Source organism: Schistocerca gregaria, chromosome 3 (genome assembly GCF_023897955.1).
Source record: "Schistocerca gregaria isolate iqSchGreg1 chromosome 3, iqSchGreg1.2, whole genome shotgun sequence".
NCBI lineage: Eukaryota > Metazoa > Arthropoda > Insecta > Orthoptera > Acrididae > Schistocerca > Schistocerca gregaria.
In genome coordinates, this window is record NC_064922.1 from 340,156,659 (window position 1) to 340,178,498 (window position 21,840).

The window sequence follows — 21,840 nt, forward strand, 5'->3', positions numbered from 1 at the left end:
AACAATTGTCCTCCTGAATGTGAGTCCAGAGTACTAAATATTGTGTCATGTCATTTGGTATTATGTAATTGTTCCATTTTGTGTCATGGAGCTGCAGCAGTGTGTGGCTTGAAGGACTAGGATGCCATGGATGGGTGTTTCACACCTTGGCCCATATAAATCTACACTGAACCAACTGCTGGTATGTTGTTCATAAAGAAAATTGATACAAGCATTTACGATAGGAAGAAATAAAAATAAAAGTTATAAGAAACTTGTCAGGAGATGACTGCAGTTTAAAAGTGGAGCTACCTTAGGTTTTGAATGTGTTTCAGAACATTTCCAATTTGCACTGCCCTGTTCTTTGTCAGGTGTTTCAATAATTAAACTTTCAAATAAAAAACAATAAATAAATAAAAGGAAGAAAAAATTAAAGAAAATTAAAAATTTTAGGTGATGATTAAAATGAAACAACAAAGGATTGGAAGTGAAAAACTGTACATATTTAAAACAGTTAATTGAATTAAAATAGTGATTGCAGCCTTTTCAAGGAAAAAAGTGGATTGCATCCAATGGTATTTGAAACCACAGCCTTCAACACAACAGCCAAGTAACTTAACTATCAGGCTAAAATGCCACTTTGAAATTCTTACTGTTTTCAAGTCTCTTGTGGATTACAAGAAATTCTGAAATTCTGGGTACCTTCTTTGTAAGTACATCATCTCGCTTTTTTCATTGTAGTCACAACCCTTTATTGTTGAGAGCTGAGTGACATGATCTGGAATGGAGTACATGTAGAATTATACTGAAAAATGTTATTTCTTGAAAACAAAGGTGCAGTTGGTTGCTAATCTCGTATGTTATGAATTGTAGCCTGTTGCATTTGGATACCATAAATTATCCCACTTGCTCTACAGATAAACCAAAACATGAAAAATGCAACATGAAAGTGCTCATTCATATTCTAGTAAGTCAGTGTCAGTTCATTATGAAGTTACAACGTTCAAGAAATATTCAACACTGTAATTTGAGGTGAAATGGGACAAAACTTTTGTAGAGTTCTACATAATCATTAAGATATTTTGCAATACTATAGAGCATAGTATTATAACCTTTAATCACAATAATTGCGTGGATTTTCACACTCTCTCTTAGAAACAGTAGCTGATCACATGATTACAACTGTCTCTCATATTCGACTGCTGTGCCGTGACATGCGGCCGGTGCCGTTCGTAGCTAGGTGGCGCTCCCGCGCTCATCCGATTTGCGGAGCGCCTCTATCGCCGTTTGTGCGTACTGTCGTGGCGGCACTGTTAAATGTCGTGGCACTATCACAACACTTTTCCCCCCTTGAAAAAAATAAACACTCACTTCCTTGGAGACATGGACAGCGCAGAGACATCCATGGCCTCTTGTGAGGCCCCGAGGAGATCCCGCGCAGAGACACGGGAGTATGGTCGAAAATGTCCAGGACGGAAGCTCGTGCGTGGAACGTGCCTCCTGGATGAGATGATGGGTGAAAACTCCGGAGCAGCATCCATAGGTGTCATTGACCTGGGAGTGTGCTCCAGCGAGATGGGTCCCGGAGAAGGCGGCATCGCTACTGGGGCCGGTTCCGGAGTACTTGGAAGCGGCAGCGACAGCGGCTGCATCAACACGGACGGTAGATCGGCAGCAGCGACAGGACTGGCGTCTCGAGCTGGTGGAGGCGAAGGATGGGGCGGTGGCACAGGCGTAGCCACCACTCGTGGGCGCATCTGGTCGTAATGGCGAACAACCGTGCCGTCGCCCGTACGGTTTTCACAAAGCCGGCGGCCGCGAAGAGCCTTGACCACCCCTGGAATCCATTTAGGGCGAGATCCATACCCTCGTGCCCACACGTCGGCGCCCACCGAGTATTTTCCCGCACTAGGGGACACAGTACAAGGCCTGACAGGGTGAAGCAGGTGCAGTAGAGTGCGCAGTTGGCGGCCATGCAAGAGTTCAGCAGGGCTGCGATCACCCAGAGGCGTGAAGCGATAAGAACTCAGAAATTGCAGCAGGGCGTCATCTGTGGAAAAATCACTAAGGAATTTTTTCATCTGGCATTTGAAAGTGCGGACAAGGTGCTCGACCTCCCCATTCGATTGCGGATGGAAGGGAGGTGCGGTAACATGATGAATCCCTTGTCCAGTACAAAAATCACGGAAGGCCTGCGAAGAGAACTGAGGGCCATTGTCCGTGACAATCGTGGATGGAAGACCTTCTAGCGCAAAGATTTTGGACAAAGCCAGCGTCGTCGCCGCAGTGGTGGGCGACGGACATCTAACAACAAATGGAAACTTCGAGAAGGCGTCAATCAACAGTAGCCAATAAGTACCGAGGAAGGGGCCAGCAAAGTCGGCGTGCACCCGTTCCCATGGCTGAGCTGGATCAGGCCACGGAGAGGGCATTGTACGAGGTGCCGCCAGTTGTTGAGCACACTGGCCACATGCAGCAACCATATGGGCGATGTCCGAATCAATGCCGGGCCAATAAACGTGCCTGCGGGCCAGGGACTTAGTCCGAGAAATACCCCAATGGCCTCCGTGCAACAGTTTGAGAACATCTTTGCGAAGAGAGGCTGGCACCACGACCCGTGGAGATGCGCCATCCGTGGCCAGAAGAACAACACCATCACGAACAGACAGACGAAGGCGCAAGGCATGGTAGTTGCGAAGGGGATCCGATGCCCGGCCCCCGGTCCTGTCCGGCCAACCTCGTTGAACAAAACCGATCACCCGACGCAGGACCGGGTCCCGCGCAGTAGCTGACGCGACCTGCGAACCTGTAAGTGGAAAGCCCTCGACTGCACGACGTTCTTCCTCATCAATGTGGAAACAGAGGAGTTCATCACGATCGAAAACAGGGTCGGGGCCCATCGGCAATCGCGACAATGCATCCGCGTTTGCGTGCTGGGCCGTGGGGCGATAGTGAATCTCATAATGAAAACGAGACAAGTATAAGGCCCAACGTTGCAGGCGGTGAGCTGCCTTATCTGGAAGTGACGCCGAGGGGCTGAACAGAGAGACCAGCGGTTTGTGGTCGGTGATGAGGTGAAACTTAGAACCATACAAAAAAACGCTGAACTTTTTTAGAGCATAAATGATAGCGAGCGCCTCCTTTTCGATTTGAGAGTAACGCCGTTGCGCCTCGTTGAGGGTCTTGGAAGCATAGGCAATGGGTCGTTCCGACCCATCCTCATACCGATGGGCGAGAACAGCCCCTAGGCCATACTGTGACGCATCAGTCGCCAGAACCAAGTGCTGACCCGGACGGAATGTGGCAAGACAAGGCGTGGACTGCAAATGAGCCTTCAGGCGGACAAAAGCCTGCTCACACCCGTCGGACCAACAGAAGGGGACGTTTTTGCGTAACAGCTGATGCAGAGGATAAGCGTCAATGAGGCTCTGAGCGTTGACAGTGGCTTTAAAATCACCACACAATCGCAGACTCCCGTTTGGTTTAGAAACCACCACGATCGGCGATGCCCATTCGCTGGAGGTAACCGGAAGGAGAATCCCTGAAGCTGTTAACCTGTCTAGCTCAGCCTTGACAGGTGCACGCAACGCCACCGGAATAGGGCGTGCCCGGAAAAACTTAGGGCGAGCCGTAGGTTTAAGAGTAATGTGGGCTGCAAAATCCTTGGCACAACCCAGACCAGCAGAGAACATGGACGAAAATTCACAACACAATCCATCCAGCTGTTGATACGGAATGTCCTCAGATATGAGGTGCACATCATCATCAATGGAGAACCCGAACAACTGGAAAGCATCATAACCGAACAGGTTTTCAGTGCCCGCATGATCCACCACATAAAACGTGAGGGGCCGAACAACAGACTTGTAGGCAGTGGAAGCATCAAACTGGCCCATGATAGGAATTTTCTGCTGATTATAAGTCTTCAGATTGCGCGTAACTGGAGACAAAGGAGGGGAGCCCAACGCCAAATACGTGCGAGAATTAATGAGAGTTACTGCAGAGCCAGTGTCCACTTGCATGCGGATGTCTTTATTCAGAACACGAACAGTAACAAACAACTCATTTGTTTGAGAAAGCACACAGTGAACATCCATGTCCGACGCCTCATCCTCGTCGACAGGAACTTTATGGGACTGACACACAGAAGCAATGTGGCCTTTTTTCCTACATGAATTACACGTGGCCCAACGTTTTGGACACGCTGCCCTGTCGTGCTGTACGAAACAACGGGGGCAAGAAGGAAGCGCGGAACGAACCGGCTTCTGTGGTTGCTGGTTTCGCTGCGAGCGTTGAGGCCCAACGCGACGTTGTTTACGCGAGTGAACCGCCACCACATCTTCGTTCTCCTGTGCAACAGGCAAATTGTCCTTGTCGAGAGTTGACTGTACAGCGCCTACATCACACCACGCGTCTATTTGCGCGCCAGCAGCGTGAGACACTTCAAAGGATTGAGCGATGCTTAGAACTTCCGACAACGACGGGTTTGGCAGTTGTAGGGCACGTTGCCGAACTTCTTTATCAGGAGCAAGCCGTAGAATAGCATCCCTAACCATTGAATCAGCATAAGACTCGTGATGAGTGTCCGTGACAAATTGACATTTCCTACTCAGGCCATGTAGTTCCGCCGCCCAAGCCCGGTAAGATTGATGGGGCTGTTTACGACACCGGTAGAACGCCACGCGGGCGGCAACGACGTGGGTGTTTGTTCGATAATAGGCAGACAATAAGTCACACATTTCTTGGAAGGACAGGGAGGCTGGTTCCCGCAGAGGGGCTAACTGAGATAGCAGCTGATAGACCCGAGGGGAAATCCAAGATAGAAATAACGACTTACACATAGGAGCGTCGACAACGCCGAAGGCCAAGAAGTGTTGCCGCAAACGCTTCTCATAATTCTCCCAGTCTTCAGCGGCCTCGTCGTAAGGAGGGAATGGAGGCGGAGAAGAGGAAGACAGACGATGAGTAAGCGACGTCGACAACGCCTGAATCGCTGCCGTCAGCTGTGTTTGTTGTTCAATGAGCGCTTGCATAAGCTGTTCCATGTCTGCCCCGTCACGAACACGCAAATCCACAACGCGGTGAAAATATCCCGACCTCGTCGCCAAAAAGTGTTATAACCTTTAATCACAATAATTGCGTGGATTTTCACACTCTCTCTTAGAAACAATAGCTGATCACATGATTACAACTCAGTCTCTCGTATTCGACTGCTGTGCCGTGACATGCGGCCGGTGCCGTTCGTAGCTAGGTGGCGCTCCCGCGCTCATCCGATTTGCGGAGCGCCTCTATCGCCGTTTGTGCGTACTGTCGTGGCGGCACTGTTAAATGTCGTGGCACTATCACAACACATAGGTTATCCAAAAGTCAGTCAGCTAATTGCCTGCTTAACCGAACTGTTATTCACTTAGGCCATCCGCCCCCCCTCCCCACCGCTCCTCAAAGGTCATGGTGCACCCCCCTCCCCCTCCCCTGAACCATTGCTGAGTTGCTGACATTAGTAACCATTTGCACTCTGTTACGATCACTTGTGTCAACTTAGCCATGTAAAGTAAACTTGTGATGTAAAATGCATAAATTTAAATATGTTGTCCTTTCTTTGACAGTTAGGTAAGAGATAAATAAAAGGTTTGGGGAAGGTGAATCTGCAATTAAGTTATCTTATGAGTACATGGTGTTAATTTGACAGTTATGGACATTAAAAGCAAAAGACTAGGATCACAAATTTTATATCTAAAGTTGATTCTATCAATGTATCAACATGTCATAAAACTATGGAGCTTGCCACGAACTTGCTGTTTACAAGTTGTTTACTCAGAAAAACCAGAAGGTCCCATTATGTGTGAAAAGGCAATTCAATTTAATAAAAATCTTGGTGGCCCATCAAATTTAAACCAAGCACACTTATAATCAAGGCATGGCATTCTTGAGCTTCAAATACAAGGAGAAAAACTGTCTGTTGATTCTTCAGCAGACAGTAGAACTAAGGGACATACTGAGGGAAGAAGATTATGCCCCGAAAAACGTTTATAATGCCGATAAAACTGGACTCAACTGGAATGCTTTGCTAAGAAAAATCTGGCTTCACTTTGTGAATTGGCAGTACCTGGTCCTAAAATAAACAGGGATCGTATTACTGCCTTAGCTTGTGTCTAATACTACTGGTAGCCACCAATTGCCTATGCTCATCACTGGTTAAAAAATAAAAAAAATGTTTCAAGCATGTTAAAATATCTGTGATGATTATAGCTTACCTCTCATAAAAGAGTGCCTGGATGGATGATATGATTTTCATGGAATGGTTTATGGAAGTTTTTGCACCCTCTGTAAATGCTCATCATTTAAGGAATAGCAAAAGGGAGAAAACATTACTGCTCCTTAAAAGTGCAATAACTCATTCATCAAGTGATATCTTAAATTAAAATGACATGCTCATAAAAATGATGTTTCTTCTCAACCTAACGTAACCCCTTTATTACTGCCCATGGACCAAGCTGTTATTGAGACTTTAAAACTCTGTTACAGAAAAGAATTGTTACATAAGTTATTGTTTGAACAAGAAGAAGATGGAGACAAAAGTGTGTTAAGAAATCATAAAAATATTGGTTTTAAAGATCAAAACAGCATTGGATAGTGTAAAGGGACAGATTTTTTAAAAAAAATCTTGGAATAAAATTTAGGGTACAATGGAAAGTTCTCAAAGTCTAATTGAAAAGGAAATAAAGAATGGTATGTTTGAAATGCTCAGTATGTTAAAAGAAATGAATGTGGTGATGAAGAAAACATTTCAGAATGGATGACTATCGACGATGCAGATCCAGTGTACCAAGTCCTACAGGATAGGAAGATTGTAAATCTCATCACAGATAGAGCTGACACTGCTACCATCTAATCATCTAGTGGCTGGAAGAGAAAGTGAAAATGTACTGGCCACTTATGAAACACTTATGTGTTTAGATACTGCCTTCCAGTGATTTGGAGCTCTAGACAAAAGCAACCAGTATCAGAAACCTGTCATGAAAAAAGTGTGTGAATCAAAATTAAGGATTTTTTAAAGTGTTAATTCTTTACATATGTACTGTATACCCAAATCCGTATATCCTATGTAATTATTTTTGTTTACTGGGCTGTACTACATATGTTCCTACTGTAGTTGCCTTTGTATTAATAAAAGATATCCATATTATTATAAATATATTTAGTTTTTATTGATAAACTGGTAAATAGAGGTATGCAGTTCACTTTTATGAATAAACCAATTTTCCGATAACTCATGTCTTCCAGTTAGTTCAGATAACTGATGCACTACTGTAGTATCTTTAGTTTTGTTAAAGAGAATCTGCTGCAAACCTAATTCATATGACTCGACAGAGAATTCAGTAATGACTACTGATGAAGTGGAGCCTGAATCACTGACTTGTTTCTGTTGCTAAGTCAGTTATCACTTGCAATTAATAGTCACTTGATAGCTGTTGAAATGAGCCATTTAAGTTGGTGCTGGAACAGACAGACAGAATAGTGTAAACAAATATTTAGAAACTAGTGCGATAAGAGGGTAAATATATAAATAAGTATCTTTTTATTGTGATGAAGTAATGAAATATAGTAGAGGTATGAAAAAGTAACAATGATCTCGCCGTACAATGCTTCTGTAGGAAATTAAATCTGGATGAGAGAACACACACAGTTATTTGCACAAGTGTCATGTTGATATTAAAAAGTTGCACAGTGACAGTGTTGTATCAATTCAGTCAGGCAGTCCAAATCATTCCTCAACCGATTATCCAGATATTGTAGAAGTTGGTGTGCAATCTGTTGAGAGGAATTTGAGTATTTGCTATAATACTCTTTGAGCTTTCACCAATTTAAGTTTCACAACTAAACATTTACTTTGTGTGTTGCTATGATATGAGAAATTATTGATATAACAGTATAATTTATTTGGAAAACATTGCAATCTAAGCTTTCCTGGAGTTTTAAAAACCAGAATGAGTCCTTAGTATTCAGCCAGGTGAAATCATAGAAATGACAAATTAAACAGGCATAATTTGGTGATAAATCGTAATTCCTATGCCCCCACCCCCACCCCCTGATCTTGTCATGCCAAAGGTTAAAGCAGTTATTGTCTAATGATAACCAGATCGCCAATTCAGTGATCCCACATTGACCACCATTTGAGGTGAGCCCTGCTTTGCATGATGTTTCCCCTTGCATGGATGGAGTCATATCTTAACAACAGAAAATGGTGGGCCACATTATTCAAATGATACAACAGGAATAAGATTAAGTTTCAGAGTTGAAGAATATTAAATATGGTGTAGCACATGTTTCAGATCTTGGCCCACTCTTATTTGTTGTCTGAATAAATGATTTACCCATGCCACTGGAACACACTTTGAGAACTGTAGCATTTAGTGATGATACAAATGTATTGATATAGGGCCAAACACACCCATACCAGATGTAGCCAGGAGAATAGTGGAACATGGTTACTACTGGTTTCCAGCCAATAGCTTCACCTTAATCTTTCTGAAACTAATATTATGCAATTCCAAACAAATAAAAATCATTTACAGGTATCAGAAGTAGATATTAATGGGCATACACTGAATGATGCTTCATGTATGATAGTTCTGGGTGTCCACGTGGATAATTAACTGAGGTAGTACTAGACTGTAGATAAGTAAACCACAACACTCATTCCTTCTTGCTCTGCATTCAAATATCTCTCTCTCTGTGTCGTCATGCAGACAGTATTTCTAGAATACTTTCCCTCAGTTCTGTTGTATGGCATGAGCTTCAGGTCTTTTGCAGCCTAGGTGAAAAAAGTATGTACTCTAAACAAGTGAGCAGTCAAAATATTGTGTAAAGTTGATAACCAAACATGTTGCCGGACCCTCTTCACAGGCTCGGGGATTCTTACCCTTGCATGTTAATGCATATATTCCCAATTTAGTTAATAACAAGAGTGGAATTAGGATAAACTTGCAAATTCGTGACACCAATACTAAAAGTAGAAATAATTGTCATATAGGCTATGCAACTCTATAAAGTTCAGAATGAAGTTTTATTTTCTGGTGAAAAAGTGTATGGGCATTTAAATACAAAATAAAAGAATATTTCATAAGCCACTACTGCTACAATTTGTCAGCTATAACACGCTGGTGGAAAAAAATTGCAACAACAACAACAAGGAGGTGTAGTATCTGTGTTTCTACATCTGAAAGATTATTTCTTTTCAAATTTTGCAGCAGTCACATAAATGTGGCACTAGTGGCACCACTAAATGGATGCACATCAGATGGGTGTTAATTACCTTCGAGATTGGATGTTGTAACATGATGTTAGTCAAGAATGCTCTAAGGTGTAAAAGATGCCATTAACAACACTTCACTGAGTTCGAATGAAGTCATGTAATAGGGATGTGATAAGCTGGATGTTCCCTCTGTGATATTGCAAAAAGACTTGGCAGGAATGTAGCCACTGTGCATGATTTCTGGCAGTGGTGGTCATGAGAATGTATGGTTGCAGAAAGATGATGCTCCAGATGCCCACATGGCACTATCAGGAGGGAAAAACCATCATGTTTGGCGATTGGCTCCGGTGCATCATACCAGCAGCAATTTGAGCAGCAGTTGGCACAACAGTGACACAATGAACTGTTATAATATTATGAGAAGGAAAGTTGCTACTCACCATATACATGAGATGCTGAGTCACAGATGGGCACAACAAAAAGATTTTGACACTTAAAGCTTTTGGCCAGTGGGATTTGTCAACAACAGACACACGTACTCGTGCACGCGCGTGCGCGCGCGCGCACACACACACACACACACACACACACACACACACACAGACTGCAGTCTCAGTTATGTCAAGGACAGCTCTGAGCCAGATACCCTGTAGTGTACATTGCACTGATCCCAAACTATGGCCATTTGTGAATTCAGTGGTGCCAAGTGACAGCTCATTGGAGGGCAAATTGGAGGTCTGTTGTGTTTTATGATGAAAACTGGTTTTGTTCAGTGCTAGTGAGGAGGCTAGTTGAGGGCCTGCAACCAATCTATCTGGGTGCTAGACACACTTGACCTGCAGCTGGAGTGCAGGTCACCGTTTCTTGCATTATATCCTTTCTTGGACGATTTGAGCATCATGGAAAAGTATCTTGTATGGCCTACTGTTCAATCTTTTTCTGCCAGTGTTATCTTGCTTTATACACTCTCGCTTTTCTGTGCGGAGGAGTTTTCTTGCTTCTTTAGCTGTTTCAAAGTATTCCAACCTTGTTCTTTCATCTTGTTGATTTGTTGGCCATAATACTTAGGCCACTTTTCTCTTGTTGACTGCATTTCTACTTCTATACTTAACCCATCCTCTGTTCCTCCACCTCATATCCAATAGTTTCAGTACCTCTGACTGAATTACGTAAACAATACACTTGTACACACAAATCTCCCGGCATTATTATCTTCGAGTAAACTTTGCCTTCATGTTAACGGCATGATATATATAACATAATGTTACAGAGAGCACATGAAATGCAAGTTCTCATATACTATTTCTTTTATTTTATTTTAGAATGCACATTCATCATCATTGAAAAACAAGAATTCAAAAGAAGTGGCAATGAAATTGGTAAGTACACCTACAAAAAGAGTTGCTGTGGCATTTTCACAATCAAATATGATTTTTAAGTATTTTAACAACATTACATTATGGAAAGGAAACAGTGCTGTGAATGACAGCCACAAGCTTTGCTTTTTTAAAATCCACTAATCAAGTACAGGAATTCAACACCAAGGAAAAAAAAAAAAAATGATGCAGGGTGCCATGCAAACTCAACACAGCCTGTTTGTTTTCTGTAAGGCTGTTGATAGGCTACAGATTATTTAAATATTTATTTAGATTCCAGTATTATTATATCTGTTATAAGACATTGTAAAAAAAAAAGAAAATGTAATTGAGGATTTCCATCAAGTATCTGCAGTGCAACATACAGAGTACAATCTCACAACCCAATACTTACTGACCAATGCAGAATTGTAAGCACCTGCAAAAATTATTGGGAATCCGCAACAGTGCTTAGCACATGAATCCATTAACCAATCCTGGAAATTCATAATATCTTTTCCTCTGCATCTCACTTTCTGCCTTCCCCTGGACATACACAAAACCTAATACAGAAAACCTAATTGCCCTTGTGATTAGGCCATTGGCCTGACTTCAAATCTCCCTTTATTAATTTTGCTTTGACTGATCCAAAATGTTTTGACACAGTAGTCTAGAATGGAGAAATTATTATGAAACCAAACTCAGTCTCATGGGTATGGTGCACTGAAGTGGTGAATGATTGTGGAGACATAATAGTTAATATTGCACAATGTGTCAAGTCTCAGGTGTAGTAAACTCTCTCAGACATGTGAACGGTCTGTTGTTTACCGAGCTTCTCATGGGAGCTTTTTGAAAAACATTGAGAACTTTTCAACACTACTTCTGCTTTGAGTGGACTGCTAAGATTTACTAACAAAGATAGTTGAGAAGGGAATCTCCCTGATCAGCTGTCAAATCAAATTAAATCCAAGAACTGTGTCGGATACAATTTACTTTTATCATGAGAAAAAGTTTTTCTGTTTAACACTGAAAATGGATTAGAAGGAATAACAGGTACCTTGAAAAGTTTTATAGGTAGTGAAATGGCTCCTTTCTGATTACAAATGCTATGACATGACAAACAGCAAACCATCTGAGCTCGTGAAGTTGGGAGACTATCTCATTTTCTCTAAACTGTGCAGTAATCTTATTTACTGTTGTGATATGCTGTGATGTTGACTTAAAAGTATTACATGAACATTCAGAAGGTTCAGGGATAACTGAAATAAAGACTATTGTGAAAAAAGGAGTTGTGTGTTAGAGAAATCAATGACATTTGTATTAACATTACACACATCTATAGTAGCAGAGTCTATGAAGACCTAGCTGTCCACACCAAACAATGTGGGATGCATCAAAACATATTTGTCCAAACCACTGTTATGTGTTGGTTGATTGGTTGATTCGGGGGAGGGGACCAAACATAAAGGTCATCAGTCTTATCAGATTTGGAAAGGATGGGAAAGGAATTCAGCCGTGCATTTTCAAAGGAACCATCCCAGCATTTCCCTGAAGCTACTTAGGGAAATCATGGAAAAGCTAAATCAGGGTGGCCAGAGGCGGGTTTGAACCATCATCCTCACGAATGCGAGTCTAGGGTGCTAACCATTGTGCCACCTTGCTCGGTCTGTTATGTGTATAGATGAACGTACTTGTGATAGATGTTGATAATCAGAATTGCAATACGTAACCACATTTTAGTGTCTTAACTGTTTAGGTAATCATCTTGCTTGAAGAAAATATACCATTTATATTGTGTTCAATAGTTGTAATCAGGAAAATTGCATACAGTGAAGCTAAAAAAGTGTTCAAGGCATTGCAGCTTCCAAATTTTCTTATTCCTCTACTACAGCAGTGGGAAAGCCTGTATTTGAAGCTATCGCTGCAACAAAGATGCAGTCTCACACTGTCAATGAAAGCAGCAGATAGTCAAATAGACACTGCTATAGTATCTATGGAAAACTGCATAATAGCACCCCATTCAATAGATAACATTTTTCTTAACTTAAAGTGAAACCTACCAGAAGAAAACAGATGCAAGCTTAAAGCAGCTATGTCAAACCACTTGAGAGTACAACACTCTCATCTCATTGATGGTTAAGACAAATGTGGATTGGTAGATATTTGTGTGGAAGAGGCAAAATGTCCCTCTTCTTCTCACAATTATGAAGAGTGAAATTCAGCTCACAAAAAGTAAAGAAAGTAAATGAATCTTCACTTCTAAATAGCAGTGCAGTGGGACAGATAACATTCATAATACAAAAAAATCATTATGCCTATACATAAAAGAGATGCATTTTGTGCATTATATAGGAAAGGTTATTGGTGGCAAGAGGACAAGAGTGGTGTGGCTTTGCTCATTAGCAAGACAAGCCACTCCATCTCTACTCCCTCATCATCTTTTAACAAGACATTGCTGTTGTTATTCATATACTGTCTGATCTAATTTTGTTCATTACATCTTCCAATATATACTTCATACAACATGTGACAATCCATTGAACAGCTCCTTGGCCATGTCATATCTTTGGGGATTTTTAAAGTCCACGATGCTCTTTGTGACTCTGTAGACATCTGCCTTGTGAGTCAAGGACTTCTGAATTGTTTCCTAAGAGGAAAAATTTGCATTTTGAACTGAGGTCAAGTGATCCTCTTCTGCTCAACAGCAAGGTCATTCTTTGCTATTAAATCCTTTCTTTTGGTTAACTGTCATTGCACACACTGATCAATTGAAATTTGGCACCAATCTCCATTTTAAGTGGTAACTTCCCAATCTGGTTACATCTACTGCAAAAACTACCTGTAAAATTAAACTACAAAAATAGGTGGTCAGTGAACAATATGGATATTATGTGTCCAGTTGGTTATATGTACACATGATAGTGAAGTACGTGGCTAAATGGGCTACCTTATAAGAGCTGAATATTCAAACCCAGACCACTGGGACTGCTGAAGGAAGGTTGGTTGGTTAGTGCTTCAGATCCCATTGATGACAAGATCATTAATTGATTTGTACAGGATGGGGAAGCAAAAACAGACAGCCTGCTGTAAGGGACCTTCCCAGCATTCATTTCAAGTAAAAGTAAATAAATTAACATGATTTCCAGACTGTTTCTGGCCTTTCACTTTGATGTTACTTTGGCTTGCTTATTTATAAAGGAGTTAGCTCTTCATTTAGCTTTACAAACTCAAGTGTACCCCGTTCCAAACACTCCAGCCTCATAAAAATCTGGGAATTAAACTTGACCTGTCTGCAGTGTAGCCAACAATGCTAACCATGAGGACCATTCATCTCATGTGGTAAGAGAAACTTTTAAAACATTGGGAGATAAATTAATGGCCTTTTGACAGTAATGTTAAAGTCTTAATGAATAATTAAAGAAAGTTGGAAATAGTTTACTACACATTCTGTTAATTTCTCTCGCCCCACCCACTTTCTTGTCAAGCCACAAAAGTATGAGAGTCATTGAGGAGTATTTTTAGATGAAAAAAAGGGGGAGTGGGGGTGGACATACAGGTGGTTACAAGTACAGCAACTGGTATTCTCATCACATCACTATACATTATAGTACAGACAGTCGTGGAATAATTTTATAATACAACATTTCATCTGGGAGAAGATCCCACATTCTACTTGTATAATTTTTCCTCCACCATATGGGAGTAAAAATGTAGGCTGTATGTAACAAAAAAAACACAACATCTGGTGATGCCATGATGCAGAAAATGAATTTCCGGTCAGAAGAAATTCTTTTCAGATGTCTGAACATAGCCTGTTTGGAAGAACAATATTCTGACTACTTCAGGCAAGAAGCTACCCCAATTGCTCTGCATAAGCAAACTGTTATCACAGTGTTGCTTTTAGTGGTTAGTGTGGAGAAGACTCTTGATCATGAAATATTGTTTAGGTTCTAGAAACAGGATGTCTTTTGAGTAACTTCGAGTGTGGATTATGAAGATATAATTCTACCCTACACAACATGAACGAAACAAGCCACTATAGTAGAATCTTCCCTAGATGCTAGTCATGTCTCATATTTATTATTGGGGAAATATGTGCGATAGTGTTACAACATATTGAAATGACTGCTTGGATGCGGATTATGGAATGTTGGCACATTTAAATGCAGTTCTTTCTAAATTAGTAGCATGCATTCTTATGTTATGTTATTCAACAGACAAATGCCTCTAAGGTAAGCAGAAACTTACATCATCCTTTTTGTCATTGGTATTAACAGTATTTTGTACTCAAAAGAGAAGTATATGACCTTGAACACTTTGAACTATACAAAAATGTGCTTGAAATATAAATTGGTCACCCCACAAGCAGCGGCATGAGCCATTCATCTGCTAGTGCCATCCAACAGCTTGCAACTGCGCTAATAAGTACATACTCTTGTTGTGTGAATAGTGTAGCTGCAGCAGGAAGCCATCATTTGGAGTGTTTGGTTGTGGGTTAACATGTAAAGTGTGTACATCAGTATCATGAGGTAAATTAATGCCATGAATGTTGTCAAAAAGGTAAAGGCAAAGTTGGAACATGGAAACATAATCAGCATCAAGGACGTGAAGCTACAAATATGCATAATAATTCACAAATACAAAGGGGATGATGTGGAAATGCAAGGTGATATGCTAGATAAATATAATAGTTTTGGAAGACAGGAAGAGTCCGTACCTGAAGTTGGCTCAGCCAGCAATACAAGACTTTATCTCCAGAACAAAGGGAACCTTCAAAGTGGGAGTGAGTATGAACCGGCTCCATCCCAAATCTCAACGACAAGTTTATTAAAATATATTAATGACAACATACTGCAGAACATTTATGAATACTATTGCAATCCTGGCTTCAACTCCTAAAGCAGACATATGAAAAACTACAAGTGCTTTCAAAGTAAATCAGGTTGCAAGCTAATATTAGATCTTGTGACTAGTGAAAGGCAAAAGTGAGCTCACTTCAAGAGAAACAGGCTGATACAATAAAAAAAAAAAAACTTTAAAAGAATATGCAACGTCACAATCTGACCGGGCAAGAGCATTGGATCTGCAATTCACTATTGGCATCAGTGAATGTGGGCAATTAGAAATTCCTGAAATGATTAGCCTGGACAATTTCAGAACTTTGTTACTGTTATCAACAAACTGGGAGCTTGCCAGGCATATTACTACATTCATCATATGTAAAGATGTACACTAAGATCACAGTATTAGTAAGAAGGCGCAACATTTGGTTTCAAAGAAACTTGAAGCAACTTGTCCACAAAATGTTCGTGTGGAGGCAAGCATAAGTGAACAAATGACAAAAGGGCACATGAACAGTTTTCTGACTACATTCCTTGTTTGACATGTACATATTGATGCGAAGAGTCTATTGCTATTTGATTTCTGGTCAGCTCATAAAAATATCACTCTGTTAAATGAAGGTTTTCTGGTAAAGGATATTATGCTCAAGATATTGGTAAGCTCTATAAGAGAAGGATGTTGTTTTTATGAAAACTACAATGTGGAAAACCACAAGTAAAGTAAAACAATCATCATTTCATTATCATACTTCACTCTGTGCTGTACAATCAACTTTCTGCTACAAAGAACAAGCCTTTTTTATAATACTCTTGGCAAAAGGAAAGTTATGACATTGATATACCAATACCATCATTTGAAAATGTAATTGATTTGAGGTTTGATATTGGACTGCTTGAAAGTGACTTTTAATCAGATGTGAATATTGTTCTGTTCCAATTTGCTATGGCCACTGCATCAAAATACCACACCTGCACTTTGAAGACTGAATAGGTGTGCAGCACTATGAGGTCAGTATTTTGAGATACAAAGGAATTACAGACGTTGGCTGTGAGTGGGCACTGATTGGAATAAGTGGGGAAAGTTGAAAATTTGTGCCAGACTGGGATTTGAACCCTTCGGATGCTCTGATCACTAAGCCATCCAGACACAATGGCCATTGCAACTGCACAGACTACCCTAGCATGCCTCCCATCAGACCAATATTCTCAACTTATCCTCACATTACTAATGTAGTGCCCCCTTCCCTTTATTCTAATTACTTGCAGCATTTCACCAATTTCTGTAAGTGTTCAACCCTGGTGTGCATCTGCACTGAAGAGATCATGGTCGTCTCACCTTAATTATACATATATTTTGTATCTGTAATTCCTTTGTGTCTTTATTCATAATGGCTACTGGACCAAAAATGGTGTCTGTTCTTTTGAACATGCCGGAAAGAATGAACTCCACATATATATTTAATTATTTTAAGCAGAGGGAAATATAGAAATAAGCCACCACATTGAAATATGTGTGTGTGTTTTTTTTTGGTTATATTATATTGATACTATGTTTCTTTGCATTACCAAAGCTCCTCTCTTAGACCTTGAATAGGTGCTCATTCAAAAGTCTCTTGTGGCAAGATGTGCAGTTTTGCATTTGAATGGTCATACCACTGTTTTGGGGATGAGAGATTTATTTTTTATATACATTTTTGTGTGGTTCTGTGGTTAGAGCCACACATTTCTCTGGTCAGTGAAGAGCTCTGCTGAAGATTTATTGTGTGTGGAAAACTTCTCAATTCTCTGTTCATTCTCCAAACTAGCATCCACATTTTGAAAGCTTCATCTGTTACTCAAAGACAGAGGAAGCATCAATAATGTTTTCTTCTGAAAAAGATTTTTTGTGCCAGTTTTAGTCACCCTTCCAGTGTTTTTAAATGCATCTGACCTATATCTAATAAGCAATCTTCTAGCTCCTAAAGATCCAGTGAGGTTCCTGCACCTTGCATTCAATAATTGATTTACTTTGTTGTCAAATTTGAGGGATCTTAATGCAAGTCCAATCGAAGTGCAAAGTAGATGGGGGCATTACTAATAGGAAAACTCATCAACTACAATTTTAGAAAAGTTGTAACTTTGTTCATGTTTCATGCTAATATATTTTAACACCATTATTGATAATATCATCCTTGCACATACAAAGAAAACAACAGATAGATAAATATGTGCAGGAATGAGAATGATCATGCCTCCCTGTTACACATCCTAAGAGCCTAGAGTGATAGGAATTCAGATTCAGATTTCTATACGATTCACAACTTTTAACTTTTTCGTGTGAACTCATGGTTAACCCAACTGCTTATTGTTCTGGAACAAGTCTATGCCTCCTTTGTGTGATGTCCTCTCTGATTGTCCACTGTGTCGCACTTCCATTTATTCACAGTTGCAAACCACAAGTAAGATTGAAGTATATCCTTGTGGATGTCCTTAAAGAAATCTTCTCAGAAATGACACAGGATCAGCATATCAAAGTGGTACATTATTTTAATGTCTAATGAAGAGGATATCATCAGGTGGTGATGCGCAATGAAGTATACAATAGTAGCCTTCCATCACTGATGTGTGTGTCTGCAAATGCTCCACTAGGTTCCAAGTCACATGATAACCTCCAGTCAGAAGCACACTGGCATAAAGTAAATAACAATTTCAGTGCAGAATCCCACACTTCACTGATGGTGTACTCACTGTCTTGGTCCTTGAGGTTTGAGAAGGTAGTGCCAGAACAGTTTATGTGCCCTTATATACACCTAAGAGGCGCACATGCCTAGGTGGTTTGTTAGTTACGAAGACGGCAATACAGGACGGGATATGCTAGTATAGCCATGCGGGCTGGTTCTAACATGTTAACCCAAAAGCTAATGACTTACAGTAACATTCAAAATGGGGTAATACGTCTTAATCAAGGAGGGTCTGGACCGGGCAAACCATGGGTGACTTGCAACCTTTTTTCGGGGTCATCCTGTGGTGCGAGAAAACTGCTTCAGTGGCACACTTGGCAGCAAAGGAGTGCCGAAACGGCCAGGGATAGGATAGTAATAAATCTGCCTGGTAGCCCTGGCTCACACTGCACTTCACTGCACCAGTTGCACTACATTGCACGCAGTATTCCAATAGCTCTGATACCGGTAGGACAAACCGGGCATTGGGCAACAGGCTTTCTATTTCTGTAATCAGTATAACTGTCTCGAGAAGATGCAGCTCTGGAAGGCAGCATGAAAAAAAAAACGCCATAGCAGTCCTCTTATTAAATGGACTGCGAGAGGATGACGACGATGAGCACAGGATGACAATTCTGCGGTTCATGCAAACCCCAGTGAAATGTGGCAGACCATGATGTGGGCCACATGGCATTGCGCGTGCTAGCTGCCGAGAGCATGGCCGGGAATGTTGCCTCATCGGAGTCGAATTAAGGGACTGGTCGAGTGGTGGTTTGGTGTGCCTAGTGTCTGGAAAGGATGGCCATTCTCCCTCCAGTGGAAATGGCTGGTGAGGATGTTGTGGCACTGGTTTCCGTCCTACACAGCCCATCATCTGCTGCTACAGATGACAAATGGCACCATGTCACAGGCCAGGAATGGGGTGGGAGGGGAGAGGAAAAAAGACATACAAACATGTAGTGGACAGCGCAATTAGCACCTCAATACATATGATATCATTTGATGATGGTAGCTTGGCGTAACATCAAAATATCATGCCACTTTGACACACTCATCTGGCTAGATGTGCAATGATTTTTCCTTCTAGATGTCTGCCCAGAAAGACTTCATTCACAAATTATTTTCTTCTATGGGAAGGAGATTTATAAGCCATTTTATCATGCTGAAAACTTCCAGCACAAGAAAAGGCCTTTACTTAGCCCTTTAGTTCTCTTACTGAGCGCTTATGACAAAAACTTCCCCGGGTTCGATTCCCGACGGGGTCAGGGATTTTCTCTGCTTCGTGATGACTGGGTGTTGTGTGATGTCCTTAGGTTAGTTAGATTTAAGTAGTTCTATGTTCTAGGGGACTGATGACCATAGATGTTAAGTCCCATAGTGCTCAGAGCCATTTGAACCATTTGAACAAAAACTACATTCCAGCATTCACTCCCCTGAATCACTAAATTAGCACCAAATGATGCACTAGCATCACACTAGTTTCAGAGAGGATGTGTTTCACCTGCCAGTTAAAGGACATGAAACTTCTTGTGGTGCGCATAGTGTTAACAGCTGCTGTTGCCCCACACACTGAGGAGTGGATTGATGGCACTGTTTGGGGCAAGACTAATGCTTTATGGGACAGAAGTTCAAGTTTCAGGACCTTTCCGATAAGTAACCTTAGGAGACGTACAAATCAGCTGTTAGCAATATCATCAACAAGCAACTGGATAAAGTCATGAAATCTGTTCTCGTGCTAAGAGAGGGCAACAAAGTCACCAACTTCTACTCGAAAAGAACATATCACATTTGTTATCTTTTGTAAATTGCAGTGGGCTCCAAAACCACAACTTCCTTACTAATCTTTTTGGCCATCTACATTCTCACTCATAATTATCATCTCTGAACACCAAATCTAGAATAAAATGTCTGAAGCTACCATGGATATATGGATGGTACTTTCCTGTGTCACCTTGTTAATGGAACACTCTATTTCTATCTCTTCAACAGCTCCAAATAAATTTCTCTTCATATCCAATGTACCATCTACCAGTAGTACCTCAATTTTGACAATTGTCACCTATTACACATCAAAAAGTCCATCCATGACAGCTTTGGCATCCATGGGCACCACATCTGTTGTGGGAGTCAGGAGTTGTCTACATACGTTGATAATCTTGCTCTGCAGAATACCAACATGTTGTCTTGGCATGCTCGGTCATCAGATCTGTCTCCAATCAAACACGTATGGGACATCATCAGATGACAACTCCAGTGCCATCCACAACCAGCATTACTGCCCATGTATTGACTGGCCAGGTGCAACAGGCATGGAACACCATCCCACAAACTGACATCCAACACCTGTATGACACAATGCACGCACATTAGCATGCTTGCATTCACCATTCTGGTAGTACACTGCTTATTAATGTACCAGTATTTCACATTTGCAATGACTTTGACGCTCTTACATTGATCTTGTGACATTAATCACTTATCGACACAAATGTGTTCCCAAAACTTCGTTACTCCTCGTTAATTATTTCATTGTGGTGTGATTATTCTGTCCATGTAACTTCTCCATAAACATTTATAATCAGCTAGATTGCTTAAACTCAAGGCCCCAAGAGAACCTAAAATTTAGTGTTATGAATGGAAAACTTACAACACTGATGTAATTTATAATATTTATTATTTGTTACATGAACCAGTTTTTGGCTTTTACACCTATAATGCAGTGAAATTTTGTTGGATCAAAAGATTTTAAATTAGTACATCTACAGAGTATCTCCAATCCCAGAGATGAAAAATGTCAATGTTGTGTTTAGAATATAGTTGTTTGAGTAATTTTTGAAACACAGCAGTATAAAATTCACATTAGAGTTTATTTAGATCTAACCACAGACTGTATTCCTGCTTTCAAGACTTCTAGGAAACTTACCACCACAGGTACAGTAATCCTGGTCAATTCTCAACATCCAGTGACTCATACTCTTGCTGCCTTCCACTCAATGATTCATCTCCATGAGTGAAGGCAACCTCCAAATAAAACGAAATGCAATACAAAAAATAGTGTCAAAAATGGCCATCCTCCATAATGCACAAAAAGCAGAAACAACAGGTGCATGCTCTTATTTACACTGTCCTTGATCCACCACTTCAATAATGAAATAAATGGTGCACAGTTCCATCCTTCGGAAAAATGTCACTGGACGTAGGCAGAAAGTTTAACTCCAGGAATGTAAAAACATTTTATGTGCACAACATTGTTGGGCACTTTTTGCTCTAGTTAAAGACAGCACTCCAGATATGGAAAATAAAGGAATATATAAAATAACATGTAACTGTGGCAGATTCTATATAGATCAGTCTTGCAGGGCAATAAGTACCCACTTGAAGGAACACTACAGAATTTGGAAACTTAGAAAAGGGTGCTACCTGCTTAAAGAAGGCCATAGTTACAAGTGAAACTTGAAACATTACATCACATCCATAAAGGAAGGAAGATGAACTACCTTGCAATAATGGAAATTAATAAACACACGTCTATCAACCCAAGCTTAGTATCAACGACCAGACACAATTCCCTTACTTGCCACTTCTAACTGCAGATGCTACTCATAATCCCATCCAGGCCATGTTGTATATTACCACTCTTACTCACATACCCCATTTGCCTTTATTCCAGTTACTATAATTTCTCTCGTCGTGTTTAAAAAAAAAATTAC

The 21,840-nt window shown here is 40.8% G+C and overlaps 1 protein-coding gene across 5 annotated transcripts in view; it reads left to right on the plus strand.

Annotated features, from left to right (window-relative positions):
* LOC126356000 (alpha/beta-tubulin-N-acetyltransferase 9-like) overlaps window positions 1–21,840 on the plus strand; it is a 94,678-nt gene that overhangs the window by 40,751 nt on the left and 32,087 nt on the right. For 4 of the 5 annotated variants that reach the window (XM_050006636.1, XM_050006634.1, XM_050006635.1 and 1 more), the window contains one exon: window positions 10,558–10,614. The exons of the other annotated variant lie outside the window; for it this stretch is intronic. In XM_050006636.1, coding sequence (XP_049862593.1) covers window positions 10,558–10,614 — 57 coding nt within the window. The remainder of the gene's footprint in view (window positions 1–10,557; window positions 10,615–21,840) is intronic. 5 annotated transcript variants of the gene reach the window in all.